The following is an 11,768-nucleotide window of genomic DNA, read 5'->3' as shown; positions in this document are numbered from 1 at the left end:
GCCCCGGTAAGCTCCCGCCTCGGGTGGGTGGTGGGTGCGGGGGGGGCGAGGGGCCACACACGGTGCCCGGCAGCGCCCGGCCGCCGCCACCCCGACTTCGTTTCGGCTGTGGCCAGGAGCTGCTCGCTTGGTGGACGGGACGGGACGGGACGAGGGGGGCGCGGAGCTGATTTTGCGGGGAAATGCTGCTAGCAACGCGTGGAGGGGTCGGCTGTCCCGGCCCGGCTCCGCGTTACTGAGGGATGCAGGACGGGGGGCAGGGAGCCCTGCTGGCTTTTTGCTGGCGAAGTAGCCATTTGCTCCGACGGACGGGTGAGGTACCGGGCCGTCCCAGCCGGTTTTTGCAAGGGAAAAGAGATGCAACCCGCGGCAAAGCCGGTCCCATCCCTCCCATCCGTTCTGATGCAGAGGGGCGAGGGCCGGCGTGGGAGGGGGCGCATTTGCCCACTGGCGGGCAACGACGGCTGGTCGCCCGCCTTCCCCGACGCCAGCAGGGCCGGTGCGGCTCCCGGGACCGGCGGTGCGGTCAGGTGAGGGGGCTCCACCTCGCCCTCTTCCCTCCCGGGCTGCTTTCGATGCCGGGCAGCATGCGTCCTTAAAATATAATCTGCCCGGTAACAATCAGCGCGCAGCGGCGAGAGCCCCAGAGCTATTGGCTATGCAAATGGAGGGAGGGGAAGCGGCGCCCCAAACTCCCCACTCACACTTTTAAGGCGGTATTTCTTCCCCCCCACCCCCTGCAAGCCCACCTCCGCGGCGCCCGGGGGGGAGGACGGCGGCTCCGGGCAGCCTCCTCCTCGCATGGGCCGCTGCCGCTGCGCGCCCGCCCGGGCAGCCCATCCCCGGCCGGCCCCGGGGCAGCTCCTTCCCCCTCGGGAGCCTCAGCTCCACCGCAGCGAGCAGCGGCAGGGACTTCGCAAAGTTGACACGTTTTGCAAGGCGGGGAGCGACTGCGACGCCGGGGAAGGGCGAGGAGGGTGGAAGGCACCCGGTGCGGGACATGGCCCCTCTCCCCCCCCCCCCCAACCTCTCTCCCTCCCTCCTCCCTCCCTCCCCCGCTGCGTTTCCTAGAAAGTTGTATCAGTGTGGCCATGCAGTGCTAAAACGGTTCGCCTGCGAGAAACGCGTATGTGTGCCGGAGGAAGTAGCGTGGTGATTATTGTTAGATTTCACCCCGAAGCCGCCGCCGAACCCCCACCCCTCAAGGAGCTTTGGGGTCTTTTTCGGGTTGGTTGTTAAGCAGGGAGCTCTGTGTCCCCCCTCCCGGCTGCAGATTAAGGGGGTAGCGGAGGGGGGAGTGAGTCAAGGGCTTGAGGAGGGGGACGGGACGCGGATCTGGCACCCCGCCGAGCCAGGACACCGCATCCTTCGCCCCCATCGCCTCGGTGGGTACCGAGGGGGAGCCCTTAGTTTCTTGCAATAAGAAAAAAAAAAGGCGGGGGGGAATAGATTCAGCCGGGCTCCCGCAGAAGGAAAGTGTGGAGCGGATTTCATTTGGTCGCTGGAAGGAAGAAAAAGAGAAGCTGTCATTTGTATGTGTGCGTGTCCCTATACGAGGGCCTCCTGGTTCCTTGTTAGCTTATAGAGAGGGAAAAAAAAAAAAAAAAGCGCGTTTGATGTTACGTCTGACCAGCTGCTGTTCTCCATAATAACAAGAGAGAACTGCCTGCTCTGGCGAGTTGCGTCACTGTGCTTCAACTTTAGGCTAGAAATCAAGAGAGAGGGAGAGACGAGTTTCAAGGGAGGCAGGAGCGAGCTGGAAAGCCCTGCCGTCTTCCTCCCACCCACCTACCCCTCCTCCTTTACCCCTCTCCTTTCCCCACCCCCTTTCCCCCCTCCAAAAAAAAAAAAAAAAAACTTTTCCATCAGAGAAAGAGGGAGATCTCTTTGGAAACATGGAGCTGCTGTGCTGCGAGGTGGATCCCATGAGGAGAGCTCTGCCTGACCCAAACTTGCTCTACGATGACCGCGTTTTGCACAACTTATTAACCATAGAGGAGAGGTATCTGCCCCAATGCTCCTACTTCAAGTGCGTCCAGAAGGACATCCAGCCCTTCATGAGGAGGATGGTGGCCACTTGGATGCTGGAGGTTTGTATCCCGGCGCCTTTCCCCCGGCCCCTGCCCCTCGGAGCGGTGCCGGCCGGGGAGGCAGGGCGGCCGGCTGCGGGCTCCCCGCCGCGGGCAGCACCTCCGCCTCGCCCCGTCCCCTCTCCCCCTGCAGCCTCTCGGCCCTCCGCTGGCGGTGGGGGTTCAGCTTGTCCCGTCCCCCCCCGTCCCCGTCGTCCCCCCCCCGAGCTCACCCGGTGCGGTGCGGTGGGGGAAGGGGCGCGGGGAGCATCGTCAGCCCGCGGTGGAAATCGCCCCTGCCCGGGGGGCTGCTGCAAAAGCGGGGTGCAGGAGGGGAGGAAGCGCGGGGGGGGGGGGGGGGTAGTGTTGGAAAAGTCATTTGCAATTAAAAAGCAAAGAAAAGCCGCCTCCGGCTGCGGGCGGCCGAGAGCGCTTGAGGTTGAGGCTTTTTTGGGAAAAGGAGCTGCGCCGGGGTAGGGCGAGAGTCGGGGGGTGCCCGGTGCCCCCCGCGTTTTGCCCAGCGAGGATTTCATGCCCACGTATGCAGTGGCGAGGACGTGCCTTTTTTTCGCCATGTTGCGTTGCATGCAACTCTGCTCGGAGGCGCCGAGCCCGTCTTCCCCCCTCCTTTCCAAGAAGGGGCTCGGAAATGCACCCCGCCACCGCGCCCCGGTCCCCCCCGGCCCGGCGGGGGGCTGTCGGGAAGCCCGAGCGGGCCGCGACCCCCCTCTTCGCCCCGATACTTCAGGCGGGGCGGCAGCGGGCCCAGATCCCCGCAGACTCGCTTGCCTTGCCCTGGCCCCACCACCCATCATTTGCCCCTTCGGATCTCCTTTTGGGGGGACCTTTCCCGGACCAAACCCCCCGGGTTAGAAAGAGCAGACTCCCCGCTTGGTTTTCATGTGCGATTTGTGCTTTTTCTCCCCGGCTCCGATTTTTGGTAAATTTTTGAAATAATTTTTTTCGCTCGCTCCTACTAAAAGGATCCAGGCTGCTCGGGCTCTCCCCACCCCACCTCGCCCTCGCTGTGTCTCCCGTCCTTCCCCCCCCCCGCCGGATCGGGGGCGCAGGGCTGGGGGACACCCCCCGGGGGAATTTTTGCAATTGTCGGAAACGATAGGGGACCGTCCCGGGATGCCACCGGCACCAAAACCGGGACCCCCGGGGAAGTTTTGATATTTTTATCGATTTTTTGAAAATATGACGAAATAAAAAAAAAAAAAAGGGAAAAATTGGGTCGCAAAAAAAAAAAAAAAAAAAAGTCGGAGGCTGCTCGCTTGCTGCTGGATGGGGCTTTTCGGCTCTCCCACACAGTCTCTTGAATTCATTTCTTACTGAATGAACTAAAGGAATGTGAAAGCCGATTGACAGCCTTCCCAGCCTCTCCAGAGATCTCCCCCTCCCCCAAAATTTAGCTCCCCTGGAAACAAAAATAGCAGGAGCCATAGCAGGGAGGCAGTGGTCTATTTCGTGGGATCACTCATTTATTTATTTTTTCCTTCTTGTCTCTTTCTCTCTTCTTCCCCCCCCCCCCCCCAACCCCACGCCCCGTCTTCCCCTCCCCACGCTCCTCGCTTGCAGGTCTGTGAAGAGCAGAAGTGCGAAGAAGAAGTTTTCCCTCTGGCCATGAATTACTTGGACAGATTCTTAGCTGTGGTGCCCACTCGAAAGTGCCATCTGCAACTGCTGGGGGCAGTCTGCATGTTCCTGGCCTCCAAGCTGAAAGAGACAATCCCCCTCACAGCCGAGAAGCTGTGCATATATACGGACAATTCCATCAAACCCCAAGAGCTGCTGGTAAGCAGCCCCCTTCCACCTTCTCCCCGCCGGCTCTTGCGCCGGCGGCCTTCTCCTTCCCTCGCCCTTCCTCGCAGGGCGAGCCATCACGTTCGCCACCCGCCCCCCAGCCTGTTAAAAAATCACGCTTTTCACGGGTTTTTATGCACTCGGTCAGAAAGTGCTGAAGACTCCGAGAGGGGTCGACCCCAAACCGCGGGCGCAGGGTGCCGGGGCAGGGGGGAGGCGGGGGACCTCCCCGTCGCTTCTGGCTCCTCCGAAGCCGCCCCGCCGCCTGCGGCATTCGCACCCGCTCCCCGCCGCGGTGAGGGGCGCAGCGCTGCCGGCGGCGGCCCGCGGGGGGGCCGGGGTTGCGGCGGGGACCGTCCCGTCCCCCGCCGGCCCCGCGCCCCGCGTCCCCCCCGTGGGTGCGGGTCTCCCCGCGGGGGACCTCGCCGGCAGGGAGGCGCCGGGCGCACGTGCGCGGGGCGGGCGGCGCGGGGCGGCGGCGCCACCTGGCGGCAGACACGCGGCGCCGGGCGGGACTTCACCCCTTGAAGGGCGGGCGGGCGGCCCCGCGCCCCCGGCGGCGGCGGCGGCGGGAGCCGCCTCGGGGGGAGCCGCCGCCTCGGGGGGAGCCGCCGCCTCGGGGGGAGCCGCTTCAGAGGGGAGCCACCTTGGCGGGGAGCTTCCTCGGGGAGAGCCGCCTGGGGGGGAGCCGCCTGGGGGGGAGCCGCCTCAGGGGGAGCTGCTTCAGAGGGGAGCCACCCTGGGGGGAGCCTCCTCGGGGAGAGCCGCCTCAGGGGCAGCCGCCTCGGGGGGAGCCGCCGGCTGCCCAGCGCCTCGCAAAACAGCGGGCGGCCTCCCGCCGGTTGAGCTGCTGTCGGTGCCCGGCGGTGTGGCCGGACAAGGGTGGGTTCCCCTCCTTACTGAAGCTCGGGGGGTGGGATTTTGCTGTCGGGTGGCATCTAGGAAGGCTCAGGTGCCAGCGGGGAAATGGCTGGTTCTGTATCTTGGAAAGCAGCGGGCTTGTTCCTGTGGCTTTTGCCAACGTGGTTGCCCGTAGGTTATCGCCAAGGCAGGTGGTGGGATGAAAATTCATCTCGCTTAAACACCCCCCTGAGTAAAAGGCCATGTCTGGTACTTCTCCCGGGAGGGCTGGAGACCAATTCAGGCATAGTGAAAGCAGAAACTAAGAGAATCAAAATTATTTAATGGAATAATTAATACTTGAGAAGCGCTTCGTGGTATAGAGCGCTCGGTGAGCATTTGAGCCTCTCGGTGAGAGGTATTTTCGGCCAGATAGCTTTGTTCTCGCAGGTCCTGGTGAACGCGCGTGGCCGGCCGAATCCCAGGAGAATTCCTCCTATGAATCACTGGGTGAAGGCAGTGGGAATTCCCCCCGGGGAGGGGTTGGGAGCTCGCGCTGCTGCGGAGGAGAGAGCTTTGCCGTGCAAACGCTGCCGCGGCCGTCGCGGGCGCGAGGTGCCCCGCTGGTGGCAGGGGCTGCCGGGGGAAGTGCCGCGGCCCCGCGCGAGGAGGCGTGGGACGGCGTGCCTACCTCTTTGTGCCTGCCTTTTTGTGCCACGTGGATTTAAGCATGTGTTTCAAGTGCTTCTCTGTATTCAGTCTTCTAGATTAAGTGCTCTTCTGTATCAAAATCTGTCACGTTAGTAATGTTGGGAAGATCAGTCCTTAGTTGACATAATTGCCATTTTGTTCAAATATTTTATGGCTTTTCTTGAGAAAATAAAAAAAACCCATCTAGTTTCTGGGGCCGGTTACATATGTGAACATGAGATATTTTCAAGCTATGGAGGGCTCTGTCATAATCCAGTAGGAATGTCTGTAGGAAAGTAACTTGCTGTTAAAGCGGGCATCTATTCAGAGAAACGACTGCAGAAATGGCATTGTGGGGTCCATGTTTATGGTTTCTCAGCAACGCTGGTTGACGTCTCCTCGGCTGCAAAATTAAAGGACGTTTTTTTTTTGACTTGCCAGCTCTACAAGCTTAGCTGGGGCTCCCCGCCACGCTGGGCTCCATCAGGCTCACGCATCATCAGGACTCAAGAATCAGTGCATGGAATTTAGTTAATAGCTAATAGTTGATGCATGAGACAGAAACGAGTCCAAGGCCTGAGCTTTGTTCACTCTGCGGGGCACTGTAAGGTGCTCGAAACTTACTTTAAATGTTGAAGCATGCACGTCTAGCCCTACTTGAACCCCATGGCTGAATCTGTTGATTAGGTACCATTTCTACGTGTGATGACATCGCAGGGAATGGCCGGTAGTTACATACGCGCCCAAGTTTTCCTTTGATTTCACTGGGAGTTTTGGGCGTGCAAAGAATGTGGGAATGGATCCTACATGATTTATTGGCAGATAATTTACACAGGCTACTTCTTGGCTGCGTTACGTGCATTTCCTTTCTGCACAGCCTGTCCTGGAGTAGTTTAAGCGCCATCAGATTTATCTGCAGGAGCTTTTGAACACAGTTTTGGGGGAGAATGCCATCAAGATAACTTCCCCAGTTTTGACAAAGAGAATGTATATCTATCTGGGTTATTTTTGTGCATGGTTATCCCTAGGGCTTTAAATGGCTATGAAGTAAGGACTATAGCCATTTAAAAGAAGTTACTAGGAAAGGACCACAGTGACCTTGGCAATATCTAATTGCAGGCTAAACTTTCTGGGTGGGCATTCAGCACTGGATACAAAAAAAGTAAAATCTTGGCAGGAGCTGCCAGGTCTCATTATTTTCAGTAGAGCTTGACATTTCCAGTGTTTAAAAAAAAAAAAAAGAATAAAAAGAATAAAGTCAACAACTTCTAAGCAGTAGGAGCATATGCAAAAAAATGTTTGAGCAAAACCAATTTAGCAGTGATATAATTACAATCAGAGAAATAAGCAAAGTGTTTTTTTTTCCAGGCTTGCTTATGGCTTTTCTTCTCTTCTCCTCCTCTCCCTGTCCCTTCCTGCAGGAATGGGAGCTGGTGGTGCTGGGGAAGTTGAAGTGGAACCTCGCAGCTGTCACCCCGCACGATTTCATTGAACACATCCTAAGGAAGCTGCCTTTACCGAAAGACAAGTTGCTTTTGATCCGGAAGCATGCACAAACATTCATTGCCCTTTGTGCCACAGGTAGGCCAAGGTGCCCTGGGTGCGCCTGCTGCTTGCCGTGTGGTTGGCAGGGCAGATCAGTCGCTGGTGGTACAAAGGCTTTTCATCCCCTCCATCCTTACGTGATGTGGGAAGAGTGGCTGAAGCCGGTGGGACTGTTTGCAAAGGGCACCGTGAATCAGGCCCTCAAACTGCCTGTAAACAGAAGTCTTGCGATCAGGAGCTGTAGTGCAGTTGCAGTCCTCTTCCTACGAACGCGTGCGGTGCTTTTGCAGTGAAGCCAGTAAGACTGGGTCAGGCCATACGATTTTCTACTTTGCCCGTTCACTAATTTTTTTAAAGGGCCACAGATCGTTTGTAAGGACAGATGTGGGACAGCCAAAATACTGGAAGCTGTTATGGCACATTAGCCCAAAATGCATTGGGCTAATGCATTAAATTAATGTGTTTGTAAATTTTTCATTAACTGGGTGCTGTCCAGATAAAAGGTAAGAATTGTATTTTAACATGTATGTGGTACTACCACGCTACTGAAGCATAGGGAGTGACAATTTGGAAAGTAAAGCTTTTTTTTAAAACATTTGGATTCTTTCTCTAACTTCACTCCAAGAAAGCAGCGAAACTAGTCTGTTTCATAGGGAACCATTACACTCCCCTTTTGTCGTGTGTTTGGCTGAATACAGTTTCTGAGGATTTAGATGGGAATAATTACTTCTGTGGAAGAGAGGCTTTTAATTTATACCTGTCTGCAAAACACTGTTTTTTGTTTGGTGGTGTTTTTTTGCCCCAGTGACTTTTAGAAAACAAGTGTACTCTAATTTTCATCCAAAGGATTAATGGTTAGTCCACTTATAAGCTAGACCTGGAACAGATAAACAGCATGCAGTGTTTTCCAGGGTTATTATCAAGTAGTGTATGGATCAATGTCTGAATTCACTACAGTTTGACATACCTAGTCCTTTGTGATAGGAACTGTTCTGCCTGCGTGTTTGCAGAGGGGAAGGGAAGACGGGGTGCAACTTTTTGGTATGAATGTCTGCTGCTATGCCTGCTTCTTGATATTGGAAATGTAGTGACTGCTTTTACAATGTAGGCCAGTTTTTGCTACCTCTGTCTGTTTTAGAGAATCTTATATGGCCTGTGTTAGGGTAATTGACTGTTTGGTTACCAAGATGCTCAAGCTTTTCCTTTTTTTCCCACTGCTGCATGATCCTTTTCAGGCAAAAGACCACAGGGCTCAATAGAAAAATTGCTCAAAGTCTGTAGGATCACTCTTGGTAGTTCATCAGACGTTTCTGGACTAATTAGCTTTTTACTTCAGGATTAATTTGTTCCGTCAGTTTTGCCTTCTTTCTTTGCCTTCTTCCTTTGCCTTCTTCCCTTACCCAGGATTCATTCACACTACCCTTTTCTTCTGAAAAAGATGGTCTTTCCCATGGACATCTCTCACAACACCATCAGCCATCAACCTGCAACATACCTGGATGTTGTCTTCCAACCCAACCCAACCCAACCCAACCCAACCCAACCCAACCCAATCTTCCCTCCCTTTTGTTGCTTTCACCTCCTGCAATAGTGTTTTGGGTTGTTTTGTTTTATTCAAAAGAACATTTTCTTGAGTGATGTAGATTTCATTATGATTTAACTTCTTAGATTCCAGTCTGTAATCCTTTGCCCTTGAAGTTTTCCGTGTAACCAAAACATTGCAGGACTGTGGGCTGTGAAGGAGTTTGCACAGTCCATGGCTTTTTTCCACCCTTTCTCCATGTATTCTTTGATGGCTAGCTCCATGCTTTACTAGTCCATTTACTGAGATCCAAAACAGCATCCCCTTTCCAGCCGTTAGCCCAGTCATGCACTTCTCTCATATGTTTCCCCCGTGTGATTTGCTTCTCACATTATATGTCTCCAGTCCATGAACCGAAGTCCTTTACGTGGAGTTTAAAGAGGCAACAAGTCAGAGTTTCTTTTCTTGCAAATGAAAGACATAATTGACTGCATACAGAGCTTCCTGAAAGACAGGGCACCATGGTGCTGGCTGTAGATTTTCTTTTCTTCTCATCCCGTTTTCCACAAACCACTGTGTTGGCATTTAATTTTGAGGAGGACCCACAACCCCTTGCAGTTTTGAAAGCAGAGATCTTACCCAAGCCCTCATTCCCAGTTTTCTACCTCATTCCCAGTTTACTAGCAAGCTACTACCCCCATTTGCATTATAGAAATGTCGTGTTATTACTACTGTGTTTTCCATTCACTGCCACTCTTCTCAAAGTCGTTCTTACCCTCCTTGGTGAAGAAAAGCCCCTTCTCATCAGACTTCCTTCCAGATCCAGTTGTCATTTCCTTTTCTTGTCCTATTTGTTGCAGAGCTCTCATCGGCCGCTGTGTTTCTTCTTTCCCTTTCTCCCTCAAAGCTTCTGCTCTCTCCCAGCTCGGGTTAAGCCTGGTGTTTCATTTCCTCATTTGCCGCCTTTCAGCAGGATGACCTCCTTTGACACGTGGCTGCCTCTTCCCTTGCTCCCTCCACACATGTTTTTAGCCTGGGTTTGACTCTTTTACCAGACCTGACCTCGCTGGCTGGCTAACGGCTCTGGTCTGGAGCACAGGAATGAATCTCTTTCTGTTTCCATCTCAGTGCAGTTTTCTGTGCTTTCAAGTACTTCTTCTTCTTCTTTAGTGTATCGTGCAAAATCTGGCATATTTTGAACTTTTTTCCTCTAGCCCAAGTTCTTCTTCACCGACCGCACCATTTTAATTTCCCAGCAAAAGCATTATACCAGAAATTCCCGTGTTGCCTGCCTTTAGAGCTGGGTATGATCTCGGTCCTGCAATACTTTGTGGCAGCAAACAGAGGGAAGCAGCCATTAACAGTTCTGGATGTTGTGCTGGATGTGTAGGATCACTTTGATACTCATCTCTATTCTCCTTTCTATTTGAACGTTATGCAGAAGGAGATGATACTTTGTTCTTCTGTATATTCCTCTCAGTCATATTTTATCATTTTGGCACTCTGTCTTTATTTTAAGCCCAGTTTCTGAAACAAGCTACATGGACTTAAATCCACAGCCTCTCCCCAGTCCTTGTGGTGATTAATGATTCACAAGAGCATGACTGAAACTGGAACGTATCCCTCTTTGCCCTTGGTCCCATCTGAATATACAGCTGCTGAGCAAGACAGAACCTTATTCCCTGAATAAAAAGTTTTCTCTTTACCATGCCCTGTACTAGCAATGCTTTCAGGAGCCTCGTTCTCCACTGGAAGGGGCTGAAAGTGGTGTCTACCATAGCCTGTGCATGGCTGTGCTTCCAGCGCCGTGGCCATGCAGACAGGGTACTGTCATTAAGTGAGAGCTTGATCTGTTGGCTGGGAATTGCTCATACGTAGGTCAGCTTTCTTCAAGCTGCCTTGCTTGCTGTGCAGTAAGAGTGTAGATTGACATGCGCTGGCATAGTCTAGTCTGTCATGATGTCATTTGTTTTCTCATCCCGCTGGTGGCTCCCTGTGTAAGCGAAAATCTCCTTCAGGAGTCTTCTGAATTTTAAAGGCACTAAAAGGCTGCACCTGGACCCCTTGTCCTTACAGTATAGCTTGGCAAAATTGATGGTTACTGCTTTTTCAGCATGGGAGGATCCTCTTTATCTGTGAGCCCAATGGAGATCATCCTTCTGCTCTCTGGGGTCCCGTCGCTTTGCCGCTCTGACCCCACCTCCATCCGTTTTGCACCCTTCGTCCCTCCTCTGTCTCTTCACACAGCGCTTTGCAGTTTGGAAATGTTTTCTCTGGGGTTGCCTGTTTGCTTGTATGTGCTGTGCTCTAAGCCAGGGAATTGCTCCTGGAGGAGTGGGAAAGGGCACCGGTTACAGAGCTGTGTGCAGAGCAGAAGAGGACCGTGCATTATTTCCTGGGCTTCAGCATGCCCTTTGTTTCTTCTTCTTCCAGGCTGTTCAGAGTCACAGGTGCCCAGCTGCTTCCTTGCATTACGCTCTCTTGTTGGAAGTCATACATGCCACTGTTTTCGTGCAGGATACCCCTTTTTATGTCAGAGCATATAAGGGAATGGGTTTTGGGGGGAGGACAGGCTGTGCAAGTCAGGCTTTCAGAAAGAGGAGCTGTGCGTCTCTGAACACAAGCTGTAATGGAGAGACTAATCTCAGGAGGAGGTTTTCGGTGTTTGGTTTAAGTGGCATGCAAAACTTGGAAGCAAAAAGCTTTGCAGACTTGGAGAGACAGGAGGTAACTTGTGTCGATCCCTGGACTCAGCCCTTTGCATGGTCTCTTCTGTGCCTTAGCCGAGTCCTATGGCAGGTGAGATGTTCCCATGATGGATACAATGCAGCATCTCATAGACTGGTGGCTTTCAAAGCCCGTGTCTGCAAAGAGGCTAAGAAAGAGGAGGAAAATTTCAGCTTTAAGTCAGTTTTGTACAGGGTGCCAAACCTCTGCCCACTGTCTCTGGGACATTAATCATCTACATTTGAAAGCTGAGAAGGCTTTTTTTTTAACCTCTGGGCCAAATCCTGGGTCCTTACTCAGACAGAAGTTCTGTGGAAGTCAATGGGGGTGTTGTCTGAGCAAAGACTGCAAGATGAGGCCCATAAACCCTAGTGATCTGGAGGGTAACCACACAGAATGCTTTGGAACACCAAGAGGCATGTTTGGTCCTCAGGACTCCTGCTGGGCAAGGCTACTATGCATCCCTCTCCTCTCAGCCAATGTGAGAGTTATTGGGCTCTGTCCCTACAGAGGATAAAAGTGTGATACGAGTTTTAGCCGGGACTTGTTCTTTGCAGAGGGAAAGAAAG

The 11,768-nt window shown here is 53.5% G+C and overlaps 1 protein-coding gene across 1 annotated transcript in view; it reads left to right on the top strand.

The window, feature by feature from the left end:
- Window positions 1–1,836: 1,836 nt before the first annotated feature.
- Window positions 1,837–11,768, top strand: part of CCND2 (cyclin D2) — a 35,128-nt gene continuing 25,196 nt past the window's right edge. The window contains exons 1-3 of the mRNA XM_082308914.1: window positions 1,837–2,090; window positions 3,651–3,866; window positions 6,827–6,986. Coding sequence (XP_082165040.1) covers window positions 1,896–2,090; window positions 3,651–3,866; window positions 6,827–6,986 — 571 coding nt within the window. The 5' untranslated portion in view covers window positions 1,837–1,895. The remainder of the gene's footprint in view (window positions 2,091–3,650; window positions 3,867–6,826; window positions 6,987–11,768) is intronic.

The sequence above is a fragment of the Platalea leucorodia genome (genome assembly GCF_965183815.1).
Source record: "Platalea leucorodia genome assembly, chromosome: 4".
Classification (NCBI taxonomy): Eukaryota; Metazoa; Chordata; class Aves; order Pelecaniformes; family Threskiornithidae; genus Platalea; species Platalea leucorodia.
This window is presented reverse-complemented; position numbering and strand designations above follow the sequence as displayed.